This window comes from Antechinus flavipes, chromosome 1 (genome assembly GCF_016432865.1).
Source record: "Antechinus flavipes isolate AdamAnt ecotype Samford, QLD, Australia chromosome 1, AdamAnt_v2, whole genome shotgun sequence".
In the NCBI taxonomy this organism is placed as follows: domain Eukaryota; kingdom Metazoa; phylum Chordata; class Mammalia; order Dasyuromorphia; family Dasyuridae; genus Antechinus; species Antechinus flavipes.
Genome location: NC_067398.1, coordinates 616,429,469 through 616,456,825, shown reverse-complemented (window position 1 = coordinate 616,456,825; position 27,357 = coordinate 616,429,469). Strand labels below are relative to the sequence as shown.

Here is a 27,357-nt window from a genome sequence, read left to right as displayed (position 1 = left end):
TATGTAAATGTTACTATGCGAAAAAAAATAAAGGGACAAAATGTTGCTATGTGCCTTTCTAAGTCAATTTGTGGCCACAGGGATCCTTTTATATGGCTTGATTTTTTATTTGTTTCTATTTAAGTTTGATAGCACTGATTTAAGGGGTAACTATACAGTGTAGTGGATAGAGTACCAGAAAGTCCTGAGTTCAAATTTGGCCAGGAGTCAGGAAGACTCATCTTTCTGAATTCAAATCTGGTCTCAAACACTACTAGCTGTGTAACCCTAAGCAAGTCATTTTACTCTGTTTGCCTCATCTGTAAAATGAGCTAGAGAAGGAAATGGCAAAACAATCTAGTATCTTTACTTAGAACATTCCAGATGGGGTCACAAAAAATCATACAGGACTAATCAACTAAACAACAATTAAAATGATGGCACCAGAATCTTTTCCTTACATCTTTATCAACAGACATCCTACCCATTTTTCCAGACTCAGATCAAATGATGCCTCCTTCTATAGCCTTTGCTAATACCTTCAACTAAATGTGAACCCTCTCATAAAAGATAGAGTATTAGTATTACTACCCTCGTTTTACAAATGTGGTGAAGTAAATTGCCTGGGATCATACAACTATTCAATGAAAAAAAAATCAGAATTCAAACCCAGGTATTTTAACTTAAAGATTTTAGTTTCAGAGTTTATTTTTAACAAAGATGGTGCTACTAAGGTTGTAGATCCTTTTTGGCTTTGTTAATCATTTTTCTTGTCAAGAGCATATTTTGTATTAGTTCCTGGGCTTATGGAATTGCAAATCTATGCAAATTTTCATTGTTGACTAAAATCATAACTCATATTCAAATAGTTTACAATCTCCAAGGTGTTTTCCTTGCAACAGTCCAATGAGGTAGCTGTTTTTCATTTTCCTGATGAGAAAACTGGTACTAAGAAAAGGTTAAATTCTGTGCTCTTCATCACACAACTAGATAAATGGTAGATATGAGATTCATTATCTTGGACTTGTTACTCCAGCATTCAGCACTGCTTTCTACTGTATTAAACCTGCTCTTCAAATGACAAAAAAAATATTTAAATAGTGTTTCAAGTTATATAAAACACTTTACATATATTGAACAACTCCAAAAGAGGTGTTTGTCATTCTCATTTTACAGATGAGGAAATTGAGGCTGAGAAATATTAAGTGAGTTGCCCAGGGTCATATAGCTAATAGGTTTCCAAGGAAGGATTCTAAGTAGTTAAATTAGGATCAAAGAATTAGGTTAAAATCAAAATTATATGAGCTTAAATCCTGTGTGCTACATACAGTAGGATCTCAATAAATATTTATCAAATTGATTCACATCTGGAACCCATGCAAAAAGTGCTTTCTTAAAGGTATTATGGACATTATTTTCACTTTACAGATAAGGCTTAGAGAATTTAAGTCATCTGTCCAGAGTTATACAGTATTTCAATCTATGTCTTTCCTGATTTCCAAGTTTTTTAATCTTTCTACTTCACTAGCCTGCCTATAAAATGAGACAATTGGATAAGATAATTTCTAAACTTTCTTCCACTTCTAGATATATGAACCCATGAGATAAATGAGGCTAATGTAAAAGTCCACGCTTTAACTTTATAACATAGGTGAGATTTTCACAGACCAGCTCTTGCCAACAAAGCTTGAGTCGTTTCTTATCCAAAGTTGTCTGGTTCAACATCTTGGGTTTCTTTTCTGCTTGAGAGATGAAGGCACTGTAAATAAGAAATAATGACATAGAAATATAGTTAATGATACTCATTTCATATTATTGCCAAAGTTTGTGAATAGATCTTCTGCCATATGATGGAGACATTGATAATGGGATAGAAGAGAGATTTTCAATTTGATTTTAAACAATGATGAATCAACTTTCTTAAGGAAGAAAATAGGAATTTGAAATACTGGTCAAGCATTAAATTAGATTTTAATAATGACTTTTTATTTTCTTTTTTCCCCAAAGTCCCATGGATACCATCATAACCACAATTAATAAAAATGGTAATGATAGTATTGATACAATTTTCCCTCCTTTTTAAATTATAAGGTCGCATTCATCTGGGCATCATCTCCATTGAGTCAGATCACAATCCTATTCCTTGAGTTGCTGAGCCAAAGGAATCATCCTATAATGACCAGAATACTGAAACAGATTTATAATCTCATTAATTTGGCTGTTTCCTTCAACTATGCAGATTATATCATCCAAGCCAGTCCATCATGTGGAACCCTTCCCCATTTGTCTGACATCTCAAGGCTATTATTAGTGAAGCGCACACTATCTATTCAATAGTTATATCTAGCTCTTGCAACATAAGCAACCCATTTTCTTTTTTAATCACACATTTACCTGATGAAATTTTTCACTGTTTCTTCAAACTTCCTGATTTTTTATATGTTGCAATCTCTTCGTATCTATCATTTGCTTTTCCATTACCCTCTGAGTCAAGCTTATTTTTAATCTGTCAAAGACTATAATGTTTCATGACTCATTGCTATATGACAGCACCAGTAAAATATTGGTATTTAAAAACTATACCTTTGGTTTTTTTTTTTTTTTAATATTTGGATCATTAAAGGAGCTTTGCAAATTTCCAAAGTTTAATAAGTCTTCGCTTTGATCTTTGGCTCAATTTATTGACCATTTACACTATCTGCCCAGGACAAATAGATACACACGTACATTTATACATCTATGTATTTTATATGTACACATACATATTTGTGAATATTTCATGTATATATAATCTATACACAAATATATGCATAAGTACATATAAATTTATTGTACATACATATACAAAAATATGTGTGTATGTGTGTACATTTATTGTACATAAATGTGTGAACATTTGTATACATATGTATATTTGAGGCAGATATGTACAGAAATATAGCTTATATATATTTATATATATGCACACAAATACACACATACACACCCACATATATATCTAACATGCCATTATCTGAATAACAGACCTTCATTCATTTGGTTTTTCTCTTGTAAATGATTAAATGAACCATTTTGAGTGGTCATAGATCTCTTCCCAGAGATTCTTCAGTATCCCATGACTGGTTATAAACAACATATTACAATCAGAAGCATCACTAGCTAAATAGAATTCTTCCTCAAATTGACCTTTATCTAAATCTTCAAAATAATGATGTATACCTTTTGAGAACATATATTGTGCTTTAAGCCTCATTTGGTATTTATGAGCAAAGAATTATTAGATGAAGTTGTCTTTGTTGTTGAATCTTCCAAGGAATCTTGAATAAATTTGATGGAAGAATGGAAGTTATCTTATTTGAGGATAGCCTTTAACTGAGGTTTCTGCTCAGCGAGATAAAATTATTGGTTTTTTTTTACATAGTTAACAAACAATAAAAATAGTAGAATTTAATATTTTACATATCTTTCAATCATTTGTGTGATGATAAAGATATGGTTTCCTATGGCATATTGCTTGCCAAAAACCTGACTACTTTTATTAATCTCCTAATCAAAGATGATTTTAACGTGCATATAGATGATTCCCACAAAAATTGTATATAGATAAAAGTAACCAACACTTAATAACATTTTAAGCTTTGAAAAATGCATATATAATGTCATTCAATATTCACAACTCTGTGCTTTTATTCTCTCCATTTTATAGATGAGGAAAACAAGGCTAACAGATGTGCAATAATTTGCCCAGTTAGGAAAGATTTGAATAAGACTTTAGTCCAGCACTCTACTGAACTATCTAGTTGCCTCTAGGAAAGTTTATAGATGGGAAAGTAGCTATAAAGGCATGTAGAATACGCAATTACAAACATCACAAATGTATAATTGTAGCAAGTAGGCAAGTTTTTAAGGGTTATGGCCACAGAGGACAAGCTCCAACAAGGTCTGAAAAGGATTTGAATACAGGTATTCAATTATCATTATCTGTAAATTATCATTCTAAGGACAAATCTGGTTAAACATAGAGAGAGTTATTATCAGTAAGCTGGCTACTTGGAAATAAGTTATTTAGCCATACATGAAACAAAACAAAATTGTAATAAAAATAAATAAATAAGATATGATCCTAAAATCATATGCAAAACAAAGTTTCATACACTAAATCTTTTGTTCCATTCATTTATAAAAATAAAAATTAATAATGTATTCTAAGTTTTAAAAGATTGCATTGGACATTACAGAAAATAGACTGGGAGAAAACAGAATCTTTAAATTCCTCATACTTCATCAGACATACACATACTATGATGTGCCCTTAGATGTTCACTTTGAGGCATTAAAGAATGTTGCATCTTTTTAAAACAGAAAAGGAAAATAATGATGAAAGAAAATGGAGGAGGAAAAAGGAAGACTTTTGGGGAGCTCTAAATAAGAGCTATGAAAGTCTTTCAGGCTGCTATTTTTAGTCATGTGGGACTCACTATAGCCCTTGAAAAGTCAGATTACCAACAGAGGGATAATAAGACAGTATAGCTTCTAGGAAAAAATTCTAATTGTAAGGGGTATGCAGGCAATGCATAAAAAAAGAGACACTCTCTATATTTTTCTTTTTTCCCTTTCTCCCCACTTCAACCCTGCCACCAAAGGATGTACCAATCCCATAATTACAAATATTCATATATAAGGTAACTATGTATGGCTTGATTGTACATATTTGTTAACTTGTTAAGAAATTGTTAGATTATTAGTTATTATATTATATTAGTTAATATGTATATTTCTGGAGGGCAGGGGTTACTTTTTGTTTCTCTTTGTATCCCCAGTACTTAGAACAATGTTTGACACATAGTAGGTGATTGATAAATACTTATTGACTGACTATTTTTAGAATGTAATTTTCAGTAGTGCTCCTGGGATGTGTTGAGAATAGGGCATATTTAGATCCTTAAGTGCATCTATTTTTCTCATCAGTATAGGTCTTTCCCATCTGGTGCATACTCTATCATCTACACATTTCAATGCTGTACAGTTCTCATCTATATCCTTCCATATATGCTAGAAATGCTCTCATGGTCTTAGTATTTTAAAAATATCTCTCTCGTGCTCTTTATGACCCAATTTGTGCTTTTCTTGGCAAAAATACTGGAATGATTTATTATTTCCTTCTCCAGCTCATTTTCCAAGTAAGGAAACTGAGGCAAACAGGGTTAAGTGACTTGCCCAGAATCACAAAATTAATAAGTGTCTGAGGCAAGAGTCAGAAAGATTCATCTTTCTGACTTCTGGACTGACATTTGGTCTGACACTTTATGACCCCACTATGCTACCTAGCTGCCAAAGGAATACCTTAATATCAGATTCAGATGCCATGGATAGCCACAAGGGGTACAATAGTCTCAGGGGGGTCATCTCTACTTCATACTATGAAGTATAAACAACAGTTCTGAAGTTCTGTTAGTTTATATATGGGATGTCCTACTATCTAGGGCCAGCTGGTATTCGAAGGCTTCTGCATCCTAATCTGGTTAACACTCATAATAGTGGTACTTTTATAATCAGTAAGTTCAATAGTCTTAACTTATAAAATGTAATATCTAGAATTGTAAAGTATTGCAGACTCCATCTAGTCTACTACCATCATTTTACAGATGAAGAAACAGAGACCCAGAGAAGTCAAATGATTTCTGCATAGTCACACAGACAGTAAGAATCAGAAGTAAGATTTGAACCAACAACATCTGAGTCCAGAAGCAGCACTGTTTCCATCATAGCAGAAGCAGGATTGTGGATAGATAAGGGAAGCAGCTTAGGGTACATTATAAAAGGTGATACCACAAAGGATCCTTCTTAAATGGTGATAGAGCAGAAGACCAGTAATCAGGAAGGCCTCTTCTTCAATCAGATCTAGCCTCTGACATTTACTATGTGACCCTAAGCATGTCACTTAACCCTATTTGCCTCAGTTTTCTTATCTGAAAAATGAGCTGGAGAGAGCCAGAGAAGGAAATGACAAATCACTCTAATATCTTTGCCAACTCAAATGGAGTTACAAAATGTTGGACATGACTGAGACTGACTACTGAACAACAATAACAAATAAATGCATGCATTTTTATGATATAAAATTTCATTCCTTCATTCATTCATATGTAAGAGAGGGATTTTCAAAGTTACCGATGAAAAGTCATATGTAGCTTATTCTCTCTGCCCTTCCTAACTCCTGTTTTTTTTTTCCTGTTACTCTCTAATGTACTTAATAATATTGCATATTATGATTCTTTATGTGTGTACCCTATCCTCTACTAGGCTGTGAGCCCCATAAAGACAAGGGTCTGTAACTACCTCAGCACTAAGCACACTGTTCTACATACTATATAAATGTTTATTGCATGAATGAATATAAATAGGAATGAGTGTCCACTTCATATCTTATCTTGATGCTGAATATCGGTGGCTTGTGGACTGAAGGAAAGAAACAGGTTATTTTATTTGATAAAGTGGTTAGCTTTCCAAGGTGCTATTTCAACTTTGTGTTTGGTGAAAACCATTAAAGTCCTACTTCTCTTTGCAGCTTCATCATGAATTCCTAAAGCCTGGAATGAATTCCTAGATTCCTAAAAGCTATGCTAGTGGAGTAGAAGCTCTAACAGGTCTGCCAAGCTGGAAAAGCTTCCAGTAGAAGTTGAATTACACATTGTCTCTGGGGGACTAGCTTAGCTTAACTGCTTAGAAAATTTCATGAACAGAAGGCTTGTACCAAGTAGTGAATTATTCATCAACAGAAGGGCACCAGGTAGTGAAACTATTTGTTGATTGTAACAAGTCATTTAACTACCCACTAAGGCCTGGAGGATTTTCAGTATACCCCAGAGGATAATAATAACAATAGGAAGAATAAATTATTATAGATCATCATCATCACCATCACCATCATCATATTCTAATAGCTAGCATGTATTTAGTGTCTTAAAGTTTGTAAAGCCCTTTACATTGGTTATCCAATTAGAACTTCATAACAACTCTGTCAGGAAGGTACTACTTATTATTCCCATTTTTATGGATAAAGAAATTGAGGCTGAGAAATGTTAAGTTATTTGATGAGGATCACACAGATAGAAAGTTTTTGAGACAGTAGGTTGTTTTCCTAGTGACACTCTATTCACCTAACTCTGTAGTGGAATACATAGAAAGGGGAATGGCCAAACAAGTTGTGCTATATAGATATAATAGGATATTATTGTAGAATAATAAGTAAATAGAAGCCCAATTTGGAGGAAGGAAATGAAGAAGGGATAGAGGAAGGAAGGGTAGAATGGAAGGGGGGAGGGAAGGAAGGAAAGAGGTAGGGAAGAAAAGAGGGACAGAGAGAAGAAAGGAAGAAAGGAGGGAAGGAATAAAGAAAGGGAAGGAGGGAGGAAGAAAGGAGGGAAAGGAAGAAAGAAAGAAGGATGGAAGGAAGGAAGTAGAGAAGGAAGGAAGAAAGGAAGGAAGGAAGGGAAGGAAGGAGAGAGGGAGAGAGGGAAGGAGGGAAGGAGGGAAGGAAAGAGGAAAAGAGGGAGAGATGGAGGAAGATTTAAACTGGGATGAAAAGGTTTCGACGAGCAAATGTGGAAAGTGATAAGATAAGTTTAGTAGGATTGTTTGGTGGCAGTGAAGACCCATTTGAGATCATATAACATAAATTTTTGGTAAACCTATGATTTTCTCTATCTTCATTCAACAACATATGTATAATAACAAAGGCAGTTGATAGTGAGAATGATCCAAGGCTGACAGATGGCATGGCATAATTGGCAATATGATAAGAGTTTTTTCTTTTGTTTTGAGGATGTGGGAGACTTAAGAGAAGAGGACACTGTAAAATTAAACTGGTTCACCATATGAATACGAAGCGGGAAAGACACAAAAGTATTTGGTACAGGAGTGATGGCCTGTGAGAAAACTGAGGGATAAAGAAGGAAGCTTAGTTTGGAAAGGTAGATAAAGTGGTGGAAAACCAATAAATTATGTTCAGATAAGAAGATTTCAGCATTCTCAAATATTTAGATGGTATGTTTGTTGGTGACAGCAAGATCAAGGTAGGATTATCTGTGCTTGAGATGGAGTAAAAGAATAGTTCAGGTTGATGAGCTGAGTGTTTTATAGAACTTATACCATAAGATGAGTATACTTTACAGGCTATTTGGGAGCTCAAATGAGATCATTTATGTAGAGTGCTTCACAAATCTTGAAGTGTCATATATATGTTAACTATTAAATACTAATAATTAATAATAGTACTAATAATTAATCTTAGTCCCGGAAAAGAGATAAGGTATCACACTTCTCCCTTTTCTTGGAGAGGCAGGGAACTTTAGGTTCAGAATGTTGCAAATGCTATCAGACTTAGCTCTCCTATTGTTTGTTTAATTTTTTTTTTAGTGGCTAAAAGAAGCTGCTTTGACAGGTGTGGGGGGAAGGGGAGGATGGAGAGGAGAAGAAGAAAGGGAAGTATGAGAAATAAATACGCTGTTTTGTTCAAATAAAAGGCATCAAGAAAAAGAGAGAGAGGTTTAAAAAAAAAAGCTTATGTATCAATGGAAGGAAACACTCCCATGGATAAAAATCATTGAATTATTTGAATTTGTTTGAGAAAAGTCTATGAAGTTTAACTTTTGCTACAATTGTCTAAAAATAGAGAAGTAATTGATGACTCAGAATGCAAGTTGAAGTATTTTTTTCTCTTTCTTTGAACAAAATTATGGAAATTTGCTTTGTATGATTATAATATTTGTAATAGATTTTATTGTTCTTGCCTTTTCAATGGATCTGAGAAGAAGGGAGGGAGGGGAAACTTGGATTTAAAAAAAGAACTTTTAACATCTCTGAAAAAATAATAAAAGAAAACATGGAGAAGAAATAACAAAAAGTGAAGAAGACATTGAAAAAAATTTTTGTTACTATCTTGCACTATTTAAAAATCTATAAGTAATTAGGAATTTTAAATTGTCACGTTGTGGCTTTGACTGCATAGTTAGTCAGTTTTTTCAAGTAGTTAAAAACATTTCTCAGAAGTTTTGTTTTGTTTCATTTTGCCCCCAGAATCTGTTCTATAACTTCCAACTAATTAAATAGGGACATCCCTCTTGAGTACCTGCTTTGACTAATAAAGTTGTTGAGAGCAGCCTTTATTTTTCTTTCTGACTCCTCTTCTGAAGCTTTGATCAGTTCTTTTACTTCTTCTATATTTTCTTCCTGAAAACAAAAAGCAGAGGAGAAACTCATGAGTTACTTCGGACAGGTCTTACTTGTCATCTGCTGTGATTATTTATATGCATTTGTCTAATTTTATGTGATTCCACGGGGAGGATTGTTTCCCAGATTTTGTTATACCCAGGGCTGAATATTACAATAGATATTACTAATTAAACAATTATTCAGCATATAGTTATTAAGTACTCTAAGGGCTAGACCCTTGCTAGGCCCTGGGGATACAAATAGAAACCCAATTTCATCTAATACTCTTCTGTTTCTTCCAGGCACTAGCCACATCTTTCAATGCTTCTCTCTCATTTTCAAGCCCTTCTGACCTACTGGATCCTTCTACAAACATACTGAAGCCTTCCTCAATCTTAAATAGCCTACAGCTAACCCTAATAAACCTTCAAGCTATCTTCCTATCTCTCTCCTCCCTTTAATTACTAGTCTCTTAGAAAGTCATCAATACTCATAATTGCCATTTTACATTTTAACTACATGCTATGCAGCCTCCTACCATAATACTCAACTGAAACTGCATTCTCCAAAATTGGTAAAGATTGCTTTATTTCAAAATTCATCTCCCTTTTAAAGTCCTTGTTTTTTCTTTATTTCTGAAGCTGTTGAAATTAACTACCACTTTCTCCTAGTATTTTCTTTCCCCTGCTTCTATGACTCTTTTCAATAAGTGCTTAATGTATGTTTATCAATTGGTTGATTAGTTCTCTACCTACCTGATCACTTTTTCTTAATCTTCTATCTACCACCACCCTCCTTATACCCAACCACCAACACTGGCTTTCTCTGAGATTCTATTCTAGAAGTGCTTTTCTCTTCACATTTTTCCCCTTCTGAAATTCTTGTAGTATCATATTTTCAGTTATCACTTATGATTTAAGAAAAAAACACTAGGAGGAATCACAAATTTTAAGTTAGAAGAAACTTTGGCTATTATCTAGTTCAAATTTCTAATTTTTTAAAAAGGAAACTGAAGATCAGAGAATTTCAATGACTTATCCAAAACAAGTAGTAACTAGTAGTGTTGGGAGGTAAACCCAGATTCTCTTTGTAATATATCATTCTACTTCCTTCTATTTTAATACATATGATTTGGTGTTATAGTTATATGTGTATGTGCATATATATGTATGTATATATATATATATATATAGTTTATATATTAATAATAATATATATTTAACAGAGCCTTAAGGTTTACAGAGCATTTTGTTTGTGTTAATTCATTTGATTTCAAAATAACCCTTTACAATAGTTGCTATTATAAATCCCTATCTCCTAGATGAAGAAACTGAAGCAAAAAGACATCAAGTATCGTGCTTGGAGTTACACAACTAATTAGTGTTTGAGACAGGATTTGTACTCAAGTTTTCCTGACTCTGATCCCTTTTTTCTACCTACTGTACCACCTGGCTGCTCCTACTAGCAGCTGGGTATATTTTCTTTCAAGAGTGTAAGCTCCATGAGAGTAGGAATCTTATCCTGTTTAAATTCCAAGCTAGCACCATCTTGAATATACAACTTATAATAAGTATAAATAGAGCAGCTAGGTTGCTCAACGGAAAGAGTACCAGGCTTGGAAAATAATAAGAAGCTCTAGGTTATTGCTGAAGACAACCAGATGGCACAATATATAACATGATGCACTTGGAATCAGGAAGTTTCATCTTCCTGAGTTCAAATCTAGCCTCAGTCACTTACTGAGCGATCCTAGTTAAGTCACTTTACCTTGTTTACCTCAGTTTCTTCATCTGGAAAATGAGTTGGAGAAGGAAATTGAAAACTCCAATATCTTTGCCAAAAAAACCTCAAATGAGGTCACAAAGAGTCAGACATGACTGAAAATGACAGAACGCCACCAACAACAATAAATATTTAAATGTAATTGAGTCAGTAATCTTAGAAATATATTTGCCCAAAATAGAAGAACCAGTATGGATAAAACCATCTGCCAAATAGCTAGGCATAATTTAACAGAAGGAAAAGGCCCTTCTACCCCATCTGTTTACTGATGTCTAAAATTCTATTTAAAAGAGGCAAAGCTTCTCATTAAAAAATAAGAGATGAAAGTTCAAGTATGAACAGAGGGAGAATATTGATAAAAAGACCCATGATAGTGTAAGGAGTTGGGCTAAGTAACAAAGTAGAGGTTGTAGGTGTCAAATAAAGGCTCCATATTACAAAGTTACCTTGGAATTGGCTTTGTATCAACAGAACTCGCTTTTTAAAGAAATCTAGCTCACAGCTCTCCAGCCCTCTGTCTTTGAGGAAAGTTTACATTGTACAAAAGAAATTTTTTGTTACCTCTGAATTGGCTTTGTATCAATAGAGCTCTGTTTTTTTTTTTTTTTTAAATCTAGCTTACACCTCTGGAGCCTTCTATCTTTGAAGAAAGTTTACATTTAACAAAAGAAATTTCTTGTTCCTAGATTGAGTTAAAGGATGGAAAAGGGAAAGGGGGGAGAGGAATGAACAGAAATTCTTATATATTGCGCAACCTCAGTAAATTTTTAGTGAAACTCAAGCCAAGGCTCTCTCCTAGACAGCTGAAAAATGTTTTTTGTCCCTCTTGTTCTTCATGCATTTCAAAGACTTTCACCCCATTAGACAACACTTACGAGGCTGTCAGCCATTTTGTCCAGCATATTGGACCAGTGGAGCCTGAAGGTCTGATCTCCCCATGAGCTCATGAAGTAGACACATGGTTTCTTAGCCTCAAATGGCAAGTAGTGATAATTCCTGTGAAAGATATTGGACACTGTAGCTGGTTAAGAATAAACAGATATTAGAAATGCAGAAAGAATGCTCAACCTATAGTCAGAGGAAACTTGGGTTCAAAGACTGACTCTGATACTTAATAATTATTATGAGACTGGGAAAATAGTTTTATATTTTTGAGCCTCAGTGTTCTCATCCATAAAATGGGAATAATAATAACAATTGTGTTATGGGCCAGAACTCTGAAACAAGGATTCTTACAAGGTGCTAATTCAGTGGAATTGATGAGATAATGGTTATCTAGTTTATCATGGTGCTTAATAGTTCTCTAAGTTCAGTATGATTGATTTAATTTTACAACAAACAATGGTTTCCTAGTGATATAATGACTGGTTTATACTCAGTGTAGAGCATATAAACTGGGAGCCCAGGAGAGAGAGATTCAATTCCATCTTCAATCAGGCTCCTGGTGGCTGGCCTGGCCTTCTTCACTTCCCCCACTGAGACCAACGCTACTATAAAGGCCACAAGAAAGCTAGCTGAGCACCAGGCAAAGGAGACAATAAAGACTTTTGGACTTTAACACCTGGCTATTCTTGTGGGAATTACTCCACTGAAATGAAGGTTGACCCCAACACCTCCAGAAAACCAGAACAAGAACATTACATTTACCACCAAGAACACTACATTTTGGCACTAGAACATTACCCTATTGACTAACGAAACTCAAGATAACCAATGTACATTGGTTTACAAATCTTAAAAGTATTTATAAAATCCTGGATTTTGATTCAGTAAGCATTAAATGCCTCCTTTATCTAGGAACAAAAACAAAATATACAAAAAGATTTGATGAGTTGTTATTGTTGAAATAACTGGGCTACATATCATGGGCAGTGAAGTGGCATCATAAGTAGGGGATCCGGTCTCGAGTCAGAAACACCTGTGTTCAAACCTGGTCTCAGACACTTAATAGCTGTGTGGCCCTGAGTAAATCACTTATCTCTATTGGCTTCAATTTCCTCATCTGTAAAATGAGGTGGAGAAGGAGATGGCAAAACATTCAATATCTTTATCAAGAAAAACCCAAATGGAGTCGTAGAGAGTTGGATGTGACTGAAATGACTGGGGGGAAAATACAAAAAGCTACATGCTTTATACTTTCAGGGATTTGTCCAAGAACAATAGACTGAGCATTCATTCTTTGGACATTGAATGGGAACAGAGGAGTGTGAAATTAATAAATAACATTTAGGAGGCCACAAGAATAAAAACTCTAATAATAATGGATGACTTTTTAATAATGCATTAAGGGTCACAAAGACTTTAGTGGTATTATCACATTTAATCCTGTTAATCCTTAAGCCAACTTTGCCAGTTAGGCAAGACAGATTTTAAGATTCCCCATTTCAAAGAAGCAGAAACAGGCTCAAAGAGATAAAAATAACTTATCCAAGGTCATCTAGGTGGTAAATGCTGTCTAGGATTTGAATCTAAGTCGTTACAAACATTTTTTGGGGGGAGGGGCTAAGGTCTGAATTTGGAAAAAAAATAAAAAAATTAAGTATTCTCAATTTAATGTTTTTTTAAAAACAAATTCATTCCAGGTGACCGATGGATACCTGGAACACAATAAAACTACTCCACTGCCAAAGGTGGAGAGGGAAAGAGTTCTCACCATCTGGTAAGTTCCTTTTAAAATTAATCATTCTTGGGGCTTAGCTATTGGTGGCATAATGGATAGAATATTGAGACTAGAGTAGGGAGGATTTCTGTTCAAAAATCCTGCCACCAATACTTAGTAACTATGGGAGCCTGTCCAAGTCACTCCATCCAATTTGGCTCCCCAAGTAAATAATTTTTTGCTATTTTAATAGCTTTTTATTTTTCCAAACACATACAAAGAAAGTTCTCAACATTCACCTCTGCAAAACCCCATCTTCCAAATTTTTCTCTTTCCCTCCTCCCTCCCTCCCATGGACAGCAAGCAATCTATTACAAGCCAATCATATGCAATTCTTCCAAATATACTAAATAAATAAAATTAATTATTCTTAAGGCAACTAGATGGCATAGCAAATAGAGTACGAGGCCTAAAATCAGACAGACCTGAGTTCAAATCCAGCCTTAGATGATTACTAGTTTGTGATCCTGGACAAGTTATTTAATCCTGATTGCCTCCTCAAATAAATAAATAAAATTAACTATTCTTGCTGAGTTCTAAACTCAATTGTTTATCCATTGCTGAAGCTTAAGCATTGTCAATATCCTCTGCATTTTTGCATCTTGGGACAAAAATCACATTTCTTTACCCTTTTACATCTTCATCCCTGATTCTAAATCCAGTGATCTTTTTTTAAAATTGTACTACTTTTTATCAAACATGGCACAAATTGTCAGCAGGAATGCTGGAAGAACATATGATCCAGATGGAGTAGCATTAGTCAGAAAAACTTTTTTTTTCCTCTGAAAGGTAAATAATTATATGATCCCTAAAGGAAATGACTAAAGGGACACTACAAATGTCATAGCTTCTAAAAGCTGTGGATTCTAGTCCAAATTCTACTGGGCAAATCATTTTTCTTCTCTCCTCAGTAAAATGTGAGCACTGACTTGAATGATCTCTGTCTGTTCCACCCTTCTAGGACAAGTAGAGAAAGTAGGAGAAGCTATTCTTATTGGCATGAACCCAGATACATACAAATAAGAGTCTAGTGAAGAAAAGAAAGCAGTATGGTTGACCAGAAAAACAATTAGACCTAGAGTCAAAGGGTGTGAATTAGTAGAAGGATGGTAGGAATGGGAAATGGGAACTGATAAATGTGAATGGTACATTCACTAAGAGACTCATACTTTTTCCCTCTGTTCTATACAGCTGAAGCATGAATTTCATTTTGAAAGGGTCTTAAGGTTTGCTGTAGCTAAAATTCCTTTTAAAGGAAATGATAAAATTAGCAAAGAAGCCCCTGCAGTCTGTTCTGCAGGATAATAACCAAACAGATGTCTGATCTATTGTAAGAGGAGCCAAATAGATTCTTGGCAGAAATTGATGTTTGTTATTGCATCAGGAAGAGAAAAGGTCAGGAACCAAACTGCTATCTTTATTCCATCTCAGGTAAAATGATTACCCTGAGGCTTCTATGATTAAATAAATTCCAGCATGATATTTCAGTTGGCTCTAATATGGATTATTCAACACCCAGTGCTGCAACAGTTTTCCCTTTTCCATTTTCAATAACTGGGAAGGATAGAATTTCTGTCTCAAGATATGTGTCAATATATGGAGAAGGAAAGTAGGGAAAACTGAAGAAGAAAAAAGATCTTACAGATCTCTATCTGTAAGAGCATTGTGGGGCAAAGGAGGAAGGAAGATTCTGGAAGTTGGCTTTCATTTAGTAGGAAAGAAATGAATTTGAAAATAATAGAACTTGAAAAATTCACTTTTAACTACTCTAAGAAATTAGTGAGTTTGTTGTTGGTGCATACATGAGTCTATAATGAATGGCAGAAATTGAGAATCCAACACCTTCTTGCTTCTTCTGTTCCCCTTGGATAGCAAGAAACAGTAGATCAAAGAAGGATTTGATGAAAAAACTACCATGAGAGTTCTCTTTTTTCCAAATTAGAAATGAGCCTCCTTAATTCTAGTGACTTTCTTCTGTTGATTATCTCTAATTATCTCCAATTTATCCAGTACATATCTTTATTCATACATATGTTTACATATTTTCTCCATTATCATTTATCTTTCTTTGTCTTAGCACGGTGTCTGACATATAGTAGGAGCTTAATAAATGCTTATTTTCTGGGAATTCATGATCATTCATTGTAGGAGTTCTGTTTTATTTTTCTTTTTTAAAATACAACATCTTCAGTGCAAATTACATGTACATTTAAAAATAGAAACTCAATCTCATAATACTGGAGGTCACTATCCCTAAATTTCTGGGTAAAGACTATGAGTCAAGAGAATGAGAAAATCCCTCACAGACTATGTGGGTCCTTTGTACTATGAGACCTATTTTAGATTGCAATCCTTCTTCTCTTTTGCTTTTTAGAATCTGTTGTTTACTTCAAAATTCTATTCAAACTCTTATCTTCTTTGTGAAACCTTCTTGACTATCTGAGCTCTTAGCACTCTTCCCCTCAAAAATATAGTATTCCAAAAATCTTCATTCAGTTTTAAGCTTTAATTGATTAAGAAAAGCTTCACATAGATTTTGATCAATTAAAGTTTAAAATCACAGTAAGACTTTTGGGACCTCTTGTATTTTCCAACTACTTATGTGAATGTACATGTTCTATACCAGATAAAATGTAAGCTTCTTGAAAGAAGGGTATATTCCAGTTTGCCTTTGAATCTCCAAAACTTATCACATTATTGGACATATAGTAGGAAAAAGATAAGGATAGACACTGGACCTGTGTCATTGGTGAAAACGTGAAGTTCTGTATCTGAAATAATTAAGAAATAAATGTTTTTCCAATCTAAAGTCTTTTCCAGATTTATCAGAATGAAGAAAACCTTATGCATATTTAATCAAACTTTTCAAATTAATCAAATCTTCCTCCTCAAAATTCTTTTTATTCTTTTTCTCTCAAACCATTTTATGAATCCCTAGTTTCCTTGAAAAATCAATTCAGGGGATACTTATTTTTAAAATTTTTCCTGATCCCCCAGTTCCTAGTGTCTTTTCCTTCCCCAAAACATCATATATATATTTATATATATATACATATATACATATATATATATACACATCTCTAATTATATGTTGTCATATTCTGATTTTTTTCTTTGTATCTCCAGTGCTTTGAAAATATTAAACACTCAAAAATGTTTATTGAATTGTATTAGATTGTATTAGATTTCTTGGAGTCTCATTTTTTTCTCTATGAATTGAAAAATTCTGACATGATAATAATAATAATAACTGGCACGAATATAATACTTTAAGATATATATATATGTATGTATGTATGTATATCCCTCCCCTCCTCTCCTCATTAGGTGATCTCTAAGGTCCATTTTAGCTTAAAAGTTTAAAATCACAGAATCACAGAATCTTGGAGTTGAAAGAAGCCCTAAAGATTTACTAGTTTGGTGCTCCCCTGAATCTACTTAGTCCCTTATTAACTTTTGAAATGCCTAAATGAAAAGGCTCTATAAGTGAATGGTATCATTCCATTAGTCATTATGATTACACCTTTAAATGTGCTGCTTGTCTGTTTCTACTCAATGAGCTTTTGCTCGGCTATTAAAGTGGAGAATGATACTTATATAGATTAACTAGTTCTAGGAACAGTGGGGTATCTGTGTTTGGTGACATGAAAGAGCTGTCAAACCATACCCTGAAAACGAAGGCCCAGAGCCTGTCCTAGAAACTAAACTAATCATCAAGGCTGACATTCCCTACCTGTTCCCTTCTGTCACCAGGGGCTTCTCAGGGTGTGTGGTAGACATGGAAGGGATAGTAATGTCATGGGCAGAGTCTGTGTGTCCTTCCTGAAGCAAGGGTGCATTTTCCTCTTCTGATGGTTCTGGAGATTTCTTCTTACTCCCATGGTAAGAGCCGCCATCAATCAGATTTCCAAAATTACCTTTAAAGAGGAAATTAAGAATGAGAAGAAGTAAGATCAATGTTATTTCTTTCCAATAAAATGTAAGCACCCTGAGGATAGGCACTATACCCACAATGCCTAGCCTCCAATTCTTGTTGAATTGACTTAAGGCTCAAAACTCCAGCATGACTAAACCAAATTACACTAAATCTATGTTTTCTTCACAAAGATTTAGTAGAATTTTTCTTAGTCCTGTCTTTGGTCTAACCTACCTTTAGTCTAACATACTGTCTCAGAAATGATAGATCAAAATAAAGGAGGTTACTCTGGAAATGAGTTCACTAAAAGGTGTTTTGTTTTGTTTTCCTGTTAGAGTAGAGTTAAAGCTTTCTCCTATCTAATTACAATATTCTAAACAAGAGTTGTTTGTTACAGTAATATATATAGCTATCTATATTGAATTAATCTCTGCCATAAAAAGAGCTAGGTCAGGCTTACCTACAGAAACCTCAAAGCTAATAGGTTTGTCTCCAATTTTCCGATCAATCATGGTAGCTTCAAAAAATGCTCCAAAGAGTAGAAAATCTTCATATTTTTCTGATACAATCTATAGAAAAGATAACATATATTCAATAACATCAACTTGGGGCTTTTTGTTTGTTCATTTGATGAATTTGTTATTCTTTCAGGAAGCTGAATCATCAGTGTTTACCTGACTCCAATATTCAAAGTGTCGATCCTGTATCAACTTCGATGAATTATTACATTAGCTCAAAATGACATTTGATTGTCCCTGTGTTTAGTGAGAGCAGACAAATGAAGCTGTTGGTATGAACTGTTTCAGATCTAATTTGAATTCTGAAGATCCATCCAAATCACCTAACTGAACCTTACACAGAGTAGGCTCTCAATACATTTTTTGTTGAATTAATAAATGACTCTATCTGTTTTGCATTATGATAAGAACCCATTAGTGTACTTTTGTTGTAGTCAGTATTATAAAGAATCATGGGAAGAACCTTGTTGATCAATAATCTAATCCCCTCATTTTCATTGGAGGAAATTAGAACTCAGAGAATTTAAGCAAATGTGTGTGTGTGTGTGTGTGTGTGTGTGTGTGTGTGTGTGTGTGTGTGTGATTTGAAGTCAGGAAAGTTAAAAATAAAGGTGGGTTTAGAAAGAAAGAGCATTCTGATCTAAACATGTTATGGTAGATAGAAGAACTAGATATAACCTAAGTTTGCCCTTAAAATATCTTATTTACTTTATTTTAAAATAAAAAAACTTATTTAAAATAAAAAATTTACTTTATTTTAAAAAAAATATTTTAAAATAATCTGAATTAAATCAGTTAAAGCAAATATGCATGTGTTTATATAGATATAGATATATAATACACACACACATACACACACACACACACACACATACACACATACACACATATATGTTATGGGCCAGAATTCTGTACTTAAAACAAGGATTCTTACAAGGTGCTAACTCAGTGGAATTGATAAATACAATGGCTGTCTAGCTTAACATGGTAATTAATAGTTCTCTAAGTTCAGTATGATTGATTTAATCTTACAACAAATAATGGTTTCCTAGTGATATAATGGTTGGTTTATATTCAGTGTGGAGCATATAAGCTGGGACAAACTCAGACAGGGACTGAGAGACAGATTTATTCACTCCATCTCACACCATCCTGGTGGCAGGCTCTCCTCTTTAGTTTCTCCACTGAAATCAAGACTCTGGAAGATCTCTAAGAAAGCTAGCCCAGACCCCAGGCAAGGAAACTAGATTGTGAAAGAGATAATAAAGGATTTGGACTTTAACCTCTGGCTATTCTTGTGGTGATTACTCTACTGAAACTAAGGCTGGCCCAGAGACCTCCAGAAAACCAACCAAGGAAATTTTATTTATATATATATATGTATATATGTGTGCATACATATTTAATATTTAGTTTTGAACCATTCATTTTCTATGGTTTCTTTTTAAACTATTTTTCAATTACTGAACATTTTTTTCCTCTCTTTCACCTTCCTAAATATGGGGAAGGACAGAATGAGGAATAGAAAGAAAGGGGAAAAAAGGGTAAAGGAAAAGGAAAAGGGGAGGGAAATGAAAGGAGAAAAGGGAAAGAGAAAAGAAGGAAGGACGGGAAAAGACTGCTTAGATTCTCTTGGAGGATACAATATATATGCAGCAAAGTTTAATACAAGCTAAAGTATGATGGTTCTGTGAGCTATAACCAGGCAAAATGATCTAGGAAACCTTGTGGGGGAAAAAGATAATTTTTAGTTGGGGTGATCAAATGGCTCTTATATACAGTGTACACACGGTAGCGAGATGGTGCCTGACTAATAATGTCATGATTCATGGCATGATCAGGTCTTCCTCCTAAATTGAAATCCCTTTCCTCTAAATTATTCTGCCTTTCCTGGTATGGAATGGAGATGCTTGATCTATTGAAAAGAAAAACAGTCTCAGGAGATAGCAGCTCAAAGAAAGGCCCTTCAATCCATGAAATCTGTAGCTGAATCCCAAGGAATATTAGGATTCATTTTCAGATGAACCTGTCAGCATAGTATTTATCAGCAATCACAATGACTATAGTCCTGGGGGACTTCCGGTTAAGATGGCGGAGAGGAGGCTCACAGTTGCATAAGCTCCGCGCTTTCTCTCACTATCCACTTCATTACAAGCCTCTGAATCAATGCTTGACTGACAAAAACCCACAAATAGTTACCAAGAGAAGCCATCCTTGAGATCCGCCAAGAAAGGTCTGTCTTTACTGGAGGGCTGGGGCGGTTTTAGATCGGGCGCAGGCTGAGGGCAGCGGCAGTGAGAGCACGGGAGCAGAGCTGAGAGGGGGTGGGGAGTGATCGTAGCCGTCTCTGCGGGGAGAGCTTCGCTACAGGTTTGGAACCTGCAGCAAGTCAACAGCCCAGCAGAGAAGCTAAAAACACCGGGGCTGAAGAACACAACCCCAAACAGCTGGAGTCTCTCAGGACCTGGCCCCCCCCCCTTCCCCCCCCTCAGTGACTCAGCACGCTTTGGGATCTCAGAGCGCAGGCGCAGCACAGTCCTGCTAGTGCCTCACTACTGCCACCTGCAGTCTGTAGAGGAAGCTCGATAACACACCCAGCCCCCCCCCAAAGAAAGACTCCAGTTTTTTCTGTTTTTCTTTGGTAGTTTATCTCTGATTAATAGACAGAATGAGCAAGAAGCTGAAGAGGACTTTAACCCTTGACAGCTTCTATACAGATAGAGAGCAGACTCTAAATCCTGAGGAGACTAAAAACAGGCAGTCCCCAGGTGATTCCCCAAAGGAGGAAATCATCTGTTCCTCAGCACAGATGAACCTCATAGAAGTGATTAAAAAGGCTCTCACAAGGGAGCTAGAAGAAAAATGGGAAAAGAGTCTGGAGAAAGTTAAAGAGAGAGTGGATAAAGAAGTAAAATCCTTGAAAAATAGGATTAGTGAACTGGAAACAGAAAACAGCTCTCTAAAAAACAAAATTGGCGAAATGGAAAAAAATTCCACAGAACAAAAGAACTCAATTGGACAATTAGAGAAAGATTTTAAAAAAGTGAGTGAAGAGAATACTTCACTGAAAATCAGAATTGAACAAGTGGAATTGAATGACTCGAGGAGACAAGAAGAATCAGTCAAGCAAATCCAAAAAAATCAAACAATGGAGAAAAATGTGAAATACCTTCTGGGGAAGACAACAGACCTGGAAAACAGATCCAGGAGAGACAATCTGAGAATCATTGGACTCCCAGAAAAACATGATGAAAAAAAAAGCCTGGACACTGTCTTCCAGGAAATCATCAAAGAGAACTGCCCAGAAGTCATAGGAACAGAGGAAAAAATAAACATTGAAAGGATTCATCGATCACCCACCGAAAGGGATCCTAAAATCAAAACACCAAGGAATATAGTGGCCAAATGCCAGAACCCTCAGGTGAAAGAAAAAATATTGCAAGCGGCTAGAAAAACCCAATTCAAGTATCAAGGAGCCACAATAAGGATCACCCAGGATCTGGCAGCATCCACATTAAAAGATCGAAGGGCCTGGAATATGATATTCCGAAAGGCTAAGGAACTTGGTATGCAACCAAAAATAACTTACCCAGCGAGAATGAGCATCTTTTTCCAGGGAAGAAGATGGACATTCAACGAAGTAAGCGAATTTCATCTATTTCTGATGAAAAAACCAGAACTTAACAAAAAGTTTGATCTACAAATATAGAACTCAAGAGAAATCTAAAAAGGTAAAGATTAATCTTGGGAACTATATTTTGACTATATAGATGTATAAAGAATACATGTATACCTTGTTCTAGAAATTGATGTGGAAAGGACATTGTACCAGAAAAAGGGTAAAGTGGGGGTAGTACATCTCATGAAGAGGCATAGGAAACCTATTATATCTGAGAGAAAGAATGGAGGGGGATGAATATAGTGGGTATCTTACTGCCTTCAGAATTGGCTTTAAGTGAAAAATCTTAAGACATATTCAATCTATGGTGAAACTTCTCCCATCTCATTGAAAAGTGAGAAGGGAAAAGTGGAAAGGGAAGGAATAAGCTAAGCGGAAGGGAATACGGGAACTGGGAGGGAAAGGGGTAAGATAGGGGGAGGAATTCTAAGGCGGGGGAGGGACACTAAAAAGGGAGGGCTGTGAGAAGCAAGGGGTGCTCACAAGCTTAATACTTGGAAGGGGGGGAAAGGGGAAAGAAGGGAGGAAAGCATAAACCGGGGTTAACAAGATGGCAAGTAATACAGAATTGGTCATTCTAACCATAAACGTGAACGGGGTAAACTCCCCCATAAAGAGGAAGCGGTTAGCAGAATGGATTAAAAGCCAGAATCCTACAATATGTTGTTTACAGGAAACACACCTGAAGCGGGGAGATACATGCAGGTTAAAGGTAAAAGGTTGGAGCAAAATCTACTATGCTTCAGGTGAAGTCAAAAAAGCAGGGGTAGCCATCCTGATCTCAGATCAAGCTAAAGCAAAAATTGACCTAATTAAAAGAGATAAGGAAGGACACTATATCTTGCTAAAGGGTAGCATGGATAATGAAGCACTATCTATATTAAACATATATGCACCAAGTGGGGTAGCATCTAAATTCTTAAAAGAGAAACTAAGAGAGCTGCAAGAAGAAATAGACAGTAAAACTATAATAGTGGGAGATCTTAACCTTGCACTCTCAGAATTAGATAAATCAAACCAGAAAATAAATAAGAAAGAAGTCAAAGAGGTAAACAGAATACTAGAAAAGCTAGATATGATAGATCTCTGGAGAAAATGTAATGGAGACAGAAAGGAATACACTTTCTTTTCAGCAGTTCATGGAACCTATACAAAAATTGACCATATATTAGGACATAAAAACCTCAAACTCAAATGTAGTAAGGCAGAAATAGTAAATGCATCCTTTTCAGACCACGATGCAATGAAAATTACATTCAACAAAAAAGCAGGGGAAGTAGACCAAAAAATAATTGGAAACTAAATAATCTCATACTAAAGAATGATTGGGTAAAACAGCAAATCATAGACATAATTAATAACTTCACCCAAGAAAACGATAATAATGAGACATCATACCAAAATGTATGGGATGCAGCCAAAGCGGTAATAAGGGGAAATTTCATATCTCTAGAGGCCTATTTGTATAAAATAGAGAAAGAGAAGGTCAATGAATTGGGTTTGCAATTAAAAATGCTAGAAAAGGAACAAATTAAAAACCCCCAGTCAAACACTAAACTTGAAATTCTAAAAGTAAAAGGTGAGATCAATAAAATTGAAAGTAAAAAAACTATTGAATTGATTAATAAAACTAAGAGTTGGTTCTATGAAAAAACCAACAAAATAGACAAACCCTTAGTAAATCTGATTAAAAAAAGGAAAGAGGAAAATCAAATTGTTAGTCTTAAAAATGAAAAGGGAGAACTCACTACTAACGAAGAGGAAATTAGAGCAATAATTAGGAGTTACTTTGCCCAACTTTATGCCAATAAATTCGACAACTTAAATGAAATAGAAAAATACCTCCAAAAATACAGCTTGCCCAAACTAACAGAGGAAGAAGTAAATATCCTAAACAGTCCCATCTCAGAAAAAGAAATAGAACAAACTATCAATCAACTCCCTAAGAAAAAATCCCCAGGACCAGATGGATTTACATGTGAATTCTACCAAACATTTAAAGAACAATTAACTCCAATGTTATATAAACTATTTGAAAAAATAGGGATTGAAGGAGTCCTACCAAACTCCTTTTATGACACAGATATGGTACTGATACCTAAACCAGGTAGGCTGAAAACAGAGAAAGAAAATTATAGACCAATCTCCCTAATGAATATTGATGCTAAAATCTTAAATAAAATATTAGCAAAAAGATTACAGAAAATTGTCACCAGGATAATACACTATGACCAAGTAGGATTTATACCAGGAATGCAGGGCTGGTTCAATATTAGGAAAACTATTAACATAATTGACTATATCAATAACTAAACAAACAAAAACCACATGATCATCTCAATAGATGCAGAAAAAGCATTTGATAAAATCCAACATCCATTCCTAATAAAAACACTTGAGAGCATAGGAATAAATGGACTTTTCCTTAAAATAGTCAGGAGCATATATTTAAAACCATCAGTAAGCATCATATGCAATGGGGAAAAACTGGAACCTTTCCCAGTAAGATCTGGAGTGAAGCAAGGTTGCCCACTATCACCATTATTATTTAATATCGTATTAGAAACACTAGCCTCGGCAATAAGAGTCGAGAAAGATATAAAAGGAATTAGAGTAGGCAATGAGGAAACCAAACTATCACTCTTTGCAGATGATATGATGGTATACCTAGAGAACCCCAGAGATTCTACCAAAAAGCTATTGGAAATAATTCATAATTTTAGCAAAGTAGCTGGCTACAAAATAAATCCCCATAAATCCTCAGCATTTTTATACATCACCAACAAAACCCAACAGCAAGAGATACAAAGAGAAATTCCATTCAGAATAACTGTTGATACCATAAAATATTTGGGAATCTATCTACCAAAGGAAAGTCAGGAATTATATGAGCAAAATTATAAAAAAGTCTCCACACAAATAAAGTCAGACTTAAATAATTGGAAAAATATTAAGTGCTCTTGGATCGGCCGAGCGAACATAATAAAGATGACAATACTCCCTAAACTAATCTATTTATTTAGTGCTATACCAATCAGACTTCCAAGAAAATATTTTATTGATCTAGAAAAAATAACAACAAAATTCATATGGAACAATAAAAAGTCGAGAATCTCAAGGGAATTAATGAAAAAAAAATCAAATGAAGGTGGCCTAGCTGTACCTGATCTAAAATTATATTATAAAGCAGCAGTCACCAAAACCATTTGGTATTGGCTAAGAAATAGATTAGTGGATCAGTGGAAAAGGCTAGGCTCACAAGACAGAATAGTCAACTATAGCAATCTAGTGTTTGACAAACCCAAAGCCCCTAACTTCTGGGAAAAGAATTCAATATTTGATAAAAACTGCTGGGATAATTGGAAATTAGTATGGCAGAAATTAGGCATGGACCCACACTTAACACCATATACCAAGATAAGATCAAAATGGGTCTATGACCTAGGCATAAAGAACGAGACTATAAATAAATTAGAGGAACATAGAATAGTTTATCTCTCAGACTTGTGGAGGAGAAAGAAATTTGTGACCAAAGATGAACTAGAGACCATTACTGACCACAGAATAGAAAATTTCGATTACATCAAATTAAAAAGCCTTTGTACAAATAAAACTAATGCAAACAAGATTAGAAGGGAAGCAACAAACTGGGAAAACATTTTCACAGTTAAAGGTTCTGATAAAGGCCTCATTTCCAAAATATATAGAGAACTGACTCAAATTTATAAGAAATCAAGCCATTCTCCAATTGATAAATGGTCAAAGGATATGAACAGACAATTTTCAGAGGATGAGATTGAAACTATTACCACTCATATGAAAGAGTGTTCCAAATCATTATTGATCAGAGAAATGCAAATTAAGACAACTCTGAGATACCACTACACACCTGTCAGATTGGCTAAGATGACAGGAAAAAATAATGATGAATGTTGGAGGGGATGCGGGAAAACTGGGACACTAATGCATTGTTGGTGGAGTTGTGAACGAATCCAACCATTCTGGAGAGCAATCTGGAATTATGCCCAAAAAATTATCAAAATGTGCATATCCTTTGATCCAGCAGTGTTTCTATTGGGATTATATCCCAAAGAAATACTAAAGAAGGGAAAGGGACCTGTATGTGCCAAAATGTTTGTAGCAGCCCTGTTTGTAGTGGCTAGAAACTGGAAAATGAATGGATGCCCATCAATTGGAGAATGGCTGGGTAAATTGTGGTATATGAATGTTATGGAATATTATTGTTCTGTAAGAAATGACCAGCAGGATGAATACAGAGAGGCTTGGAGAGACCTACATGAACTGATGCTAAGTGAAATGAGCAGAACCAGGAGATCATTATACACTTCGACAACGATATTGTATGAGGACATATTTTGATGGAAGTGGATTTCTTTGACAAAGAGACCTGAGTTTCAATTGATAAATGACGGACAAAAGCAGCTACACCCAAAGAAAGAACACTGGGAAACGAATGTGAACTATCTGCATTTTTGTTTCTCTTCCCGGATTATTTATACCTTCTGAATCCAATTCTCCCTACGCAACAAGAGAACTGTTCGGTTCTGCAAACATATATTGTATCTAGGATATACTGCAACATATCCAACATATAAAGGACTGCTTGCCATCTAGGGGAGGGGGTGGAGGGAGGGAGGGGAAAAAAAAAAATCGGAACAGAAATGAGTGTAAATATAATGTAATTATTAAATAAAAAAATTAATAAAAAAAAAAAAAAAAAAAAAAATGACTATAGTCCTGTACTAAGTGCCAGATTAGATGTGAGCTAATTCTGGCCATCTGTAGGTACAGGCAGAGTATTCTTATTTCTGGCTCTGATAGTAGAAGCTCTTAATAGATGTCCAGCTGCCCTAGACATTTCTGGAAAATCCTAAAACCTTAGTAGATATTTCAGTCAAGTAGGTCACTTGAATCCCATCCCAAAAGATATTTTTTAGTCCTAATTAAAATAATTTGTATGACATGACATTCTTGAAACAACAACAAATTTGCAGGTGACTAAAAGTGTTTAATATTGCCTTGGTCAAAGTAAATTGTTGTTCAGTCATTTCAATTATGTCTGACCCTCTGTGACCCCATTCTTGGTAAAAAATACTTGATTGGTTTATATTTTCTTCTCTAGCACATCTTTACAGATAAGGAACCTGAAGCAAACAAAGTTCAGTTACTTGATGAGGTTCACACAACTAGAAAATGTCTGATGCTAGATTTGAACTCGGGTTTTCCCAGGGTCAGCACCAGGGTCATTGTATCACCTATTGCCAGAGCTATATCTAGTCCTAGTCCCTTACATGCCTCCAGTGGCTCATCCCCAGCTGCCCGTTGTATATTTCAAACAACCTGGCATCTTAAACCTATCTCAAATACAACTTTCCTCTATCAGGGGTCCTCAAACTTTTTAAATAGGGGGCCAGTTCACTGTCCCTCAGACTATTGGAGGGCCGGACTATAGTAAAAACAAAAACTTTGTTTTGTGGGCCTTTAAATAAAGAAACTTCATAGCCCTAAGTGAGGGGGATAATCGTCCTCAGGTGCAGCATCTGGCCCACGGGCTATAGTTTGAGGACCCCTGCATCTATCACTTTTTCCA

The 27,357-nt window shown here is 35.1% G+C and overlaps 1 protein-coding gene across 1 annotated transcript in view; it reads right to left on the bottom strand.

Annotated features, from left to right (window-relative positions):
- FER1L6 (fer-1 like family member 6) overlaps nucleotides 1-27,357 on the bottom strand; it is a 258,649-nt gene that overhangs the window by 130,334 nt on the left and 100,958 nt on the right. The window contains exons 12-16 of the mRNA XM_051971065.1: nucleotides 18,010-18,118; nucleotides 17,367-17,550; nucleotides 11,850-11,970; nucleotides 9,110-9,210; nucleotides 1,648-1,738 (exon numbers count right to left, since the gene is read on the bottom strand). Of these exons, the coding sequence (XP_051827025.1) occupies nucleotides 1,648-1,738; nucleotides 9,110-9,210; nucleotides 11,850-11,970; nucleotides 17,367-17,550; nucleotides 18,010-18,118 (606 nt within the window). The remainder of the gene's footprint in view (nucleotides 1-1,647; nucleotides 1,739-9,109; nucleotides 9,211-11,849; nucleotides 11,971-17,366; nucleotides 17,551-18,009; nucleotides 18,119-27,357) is intronic.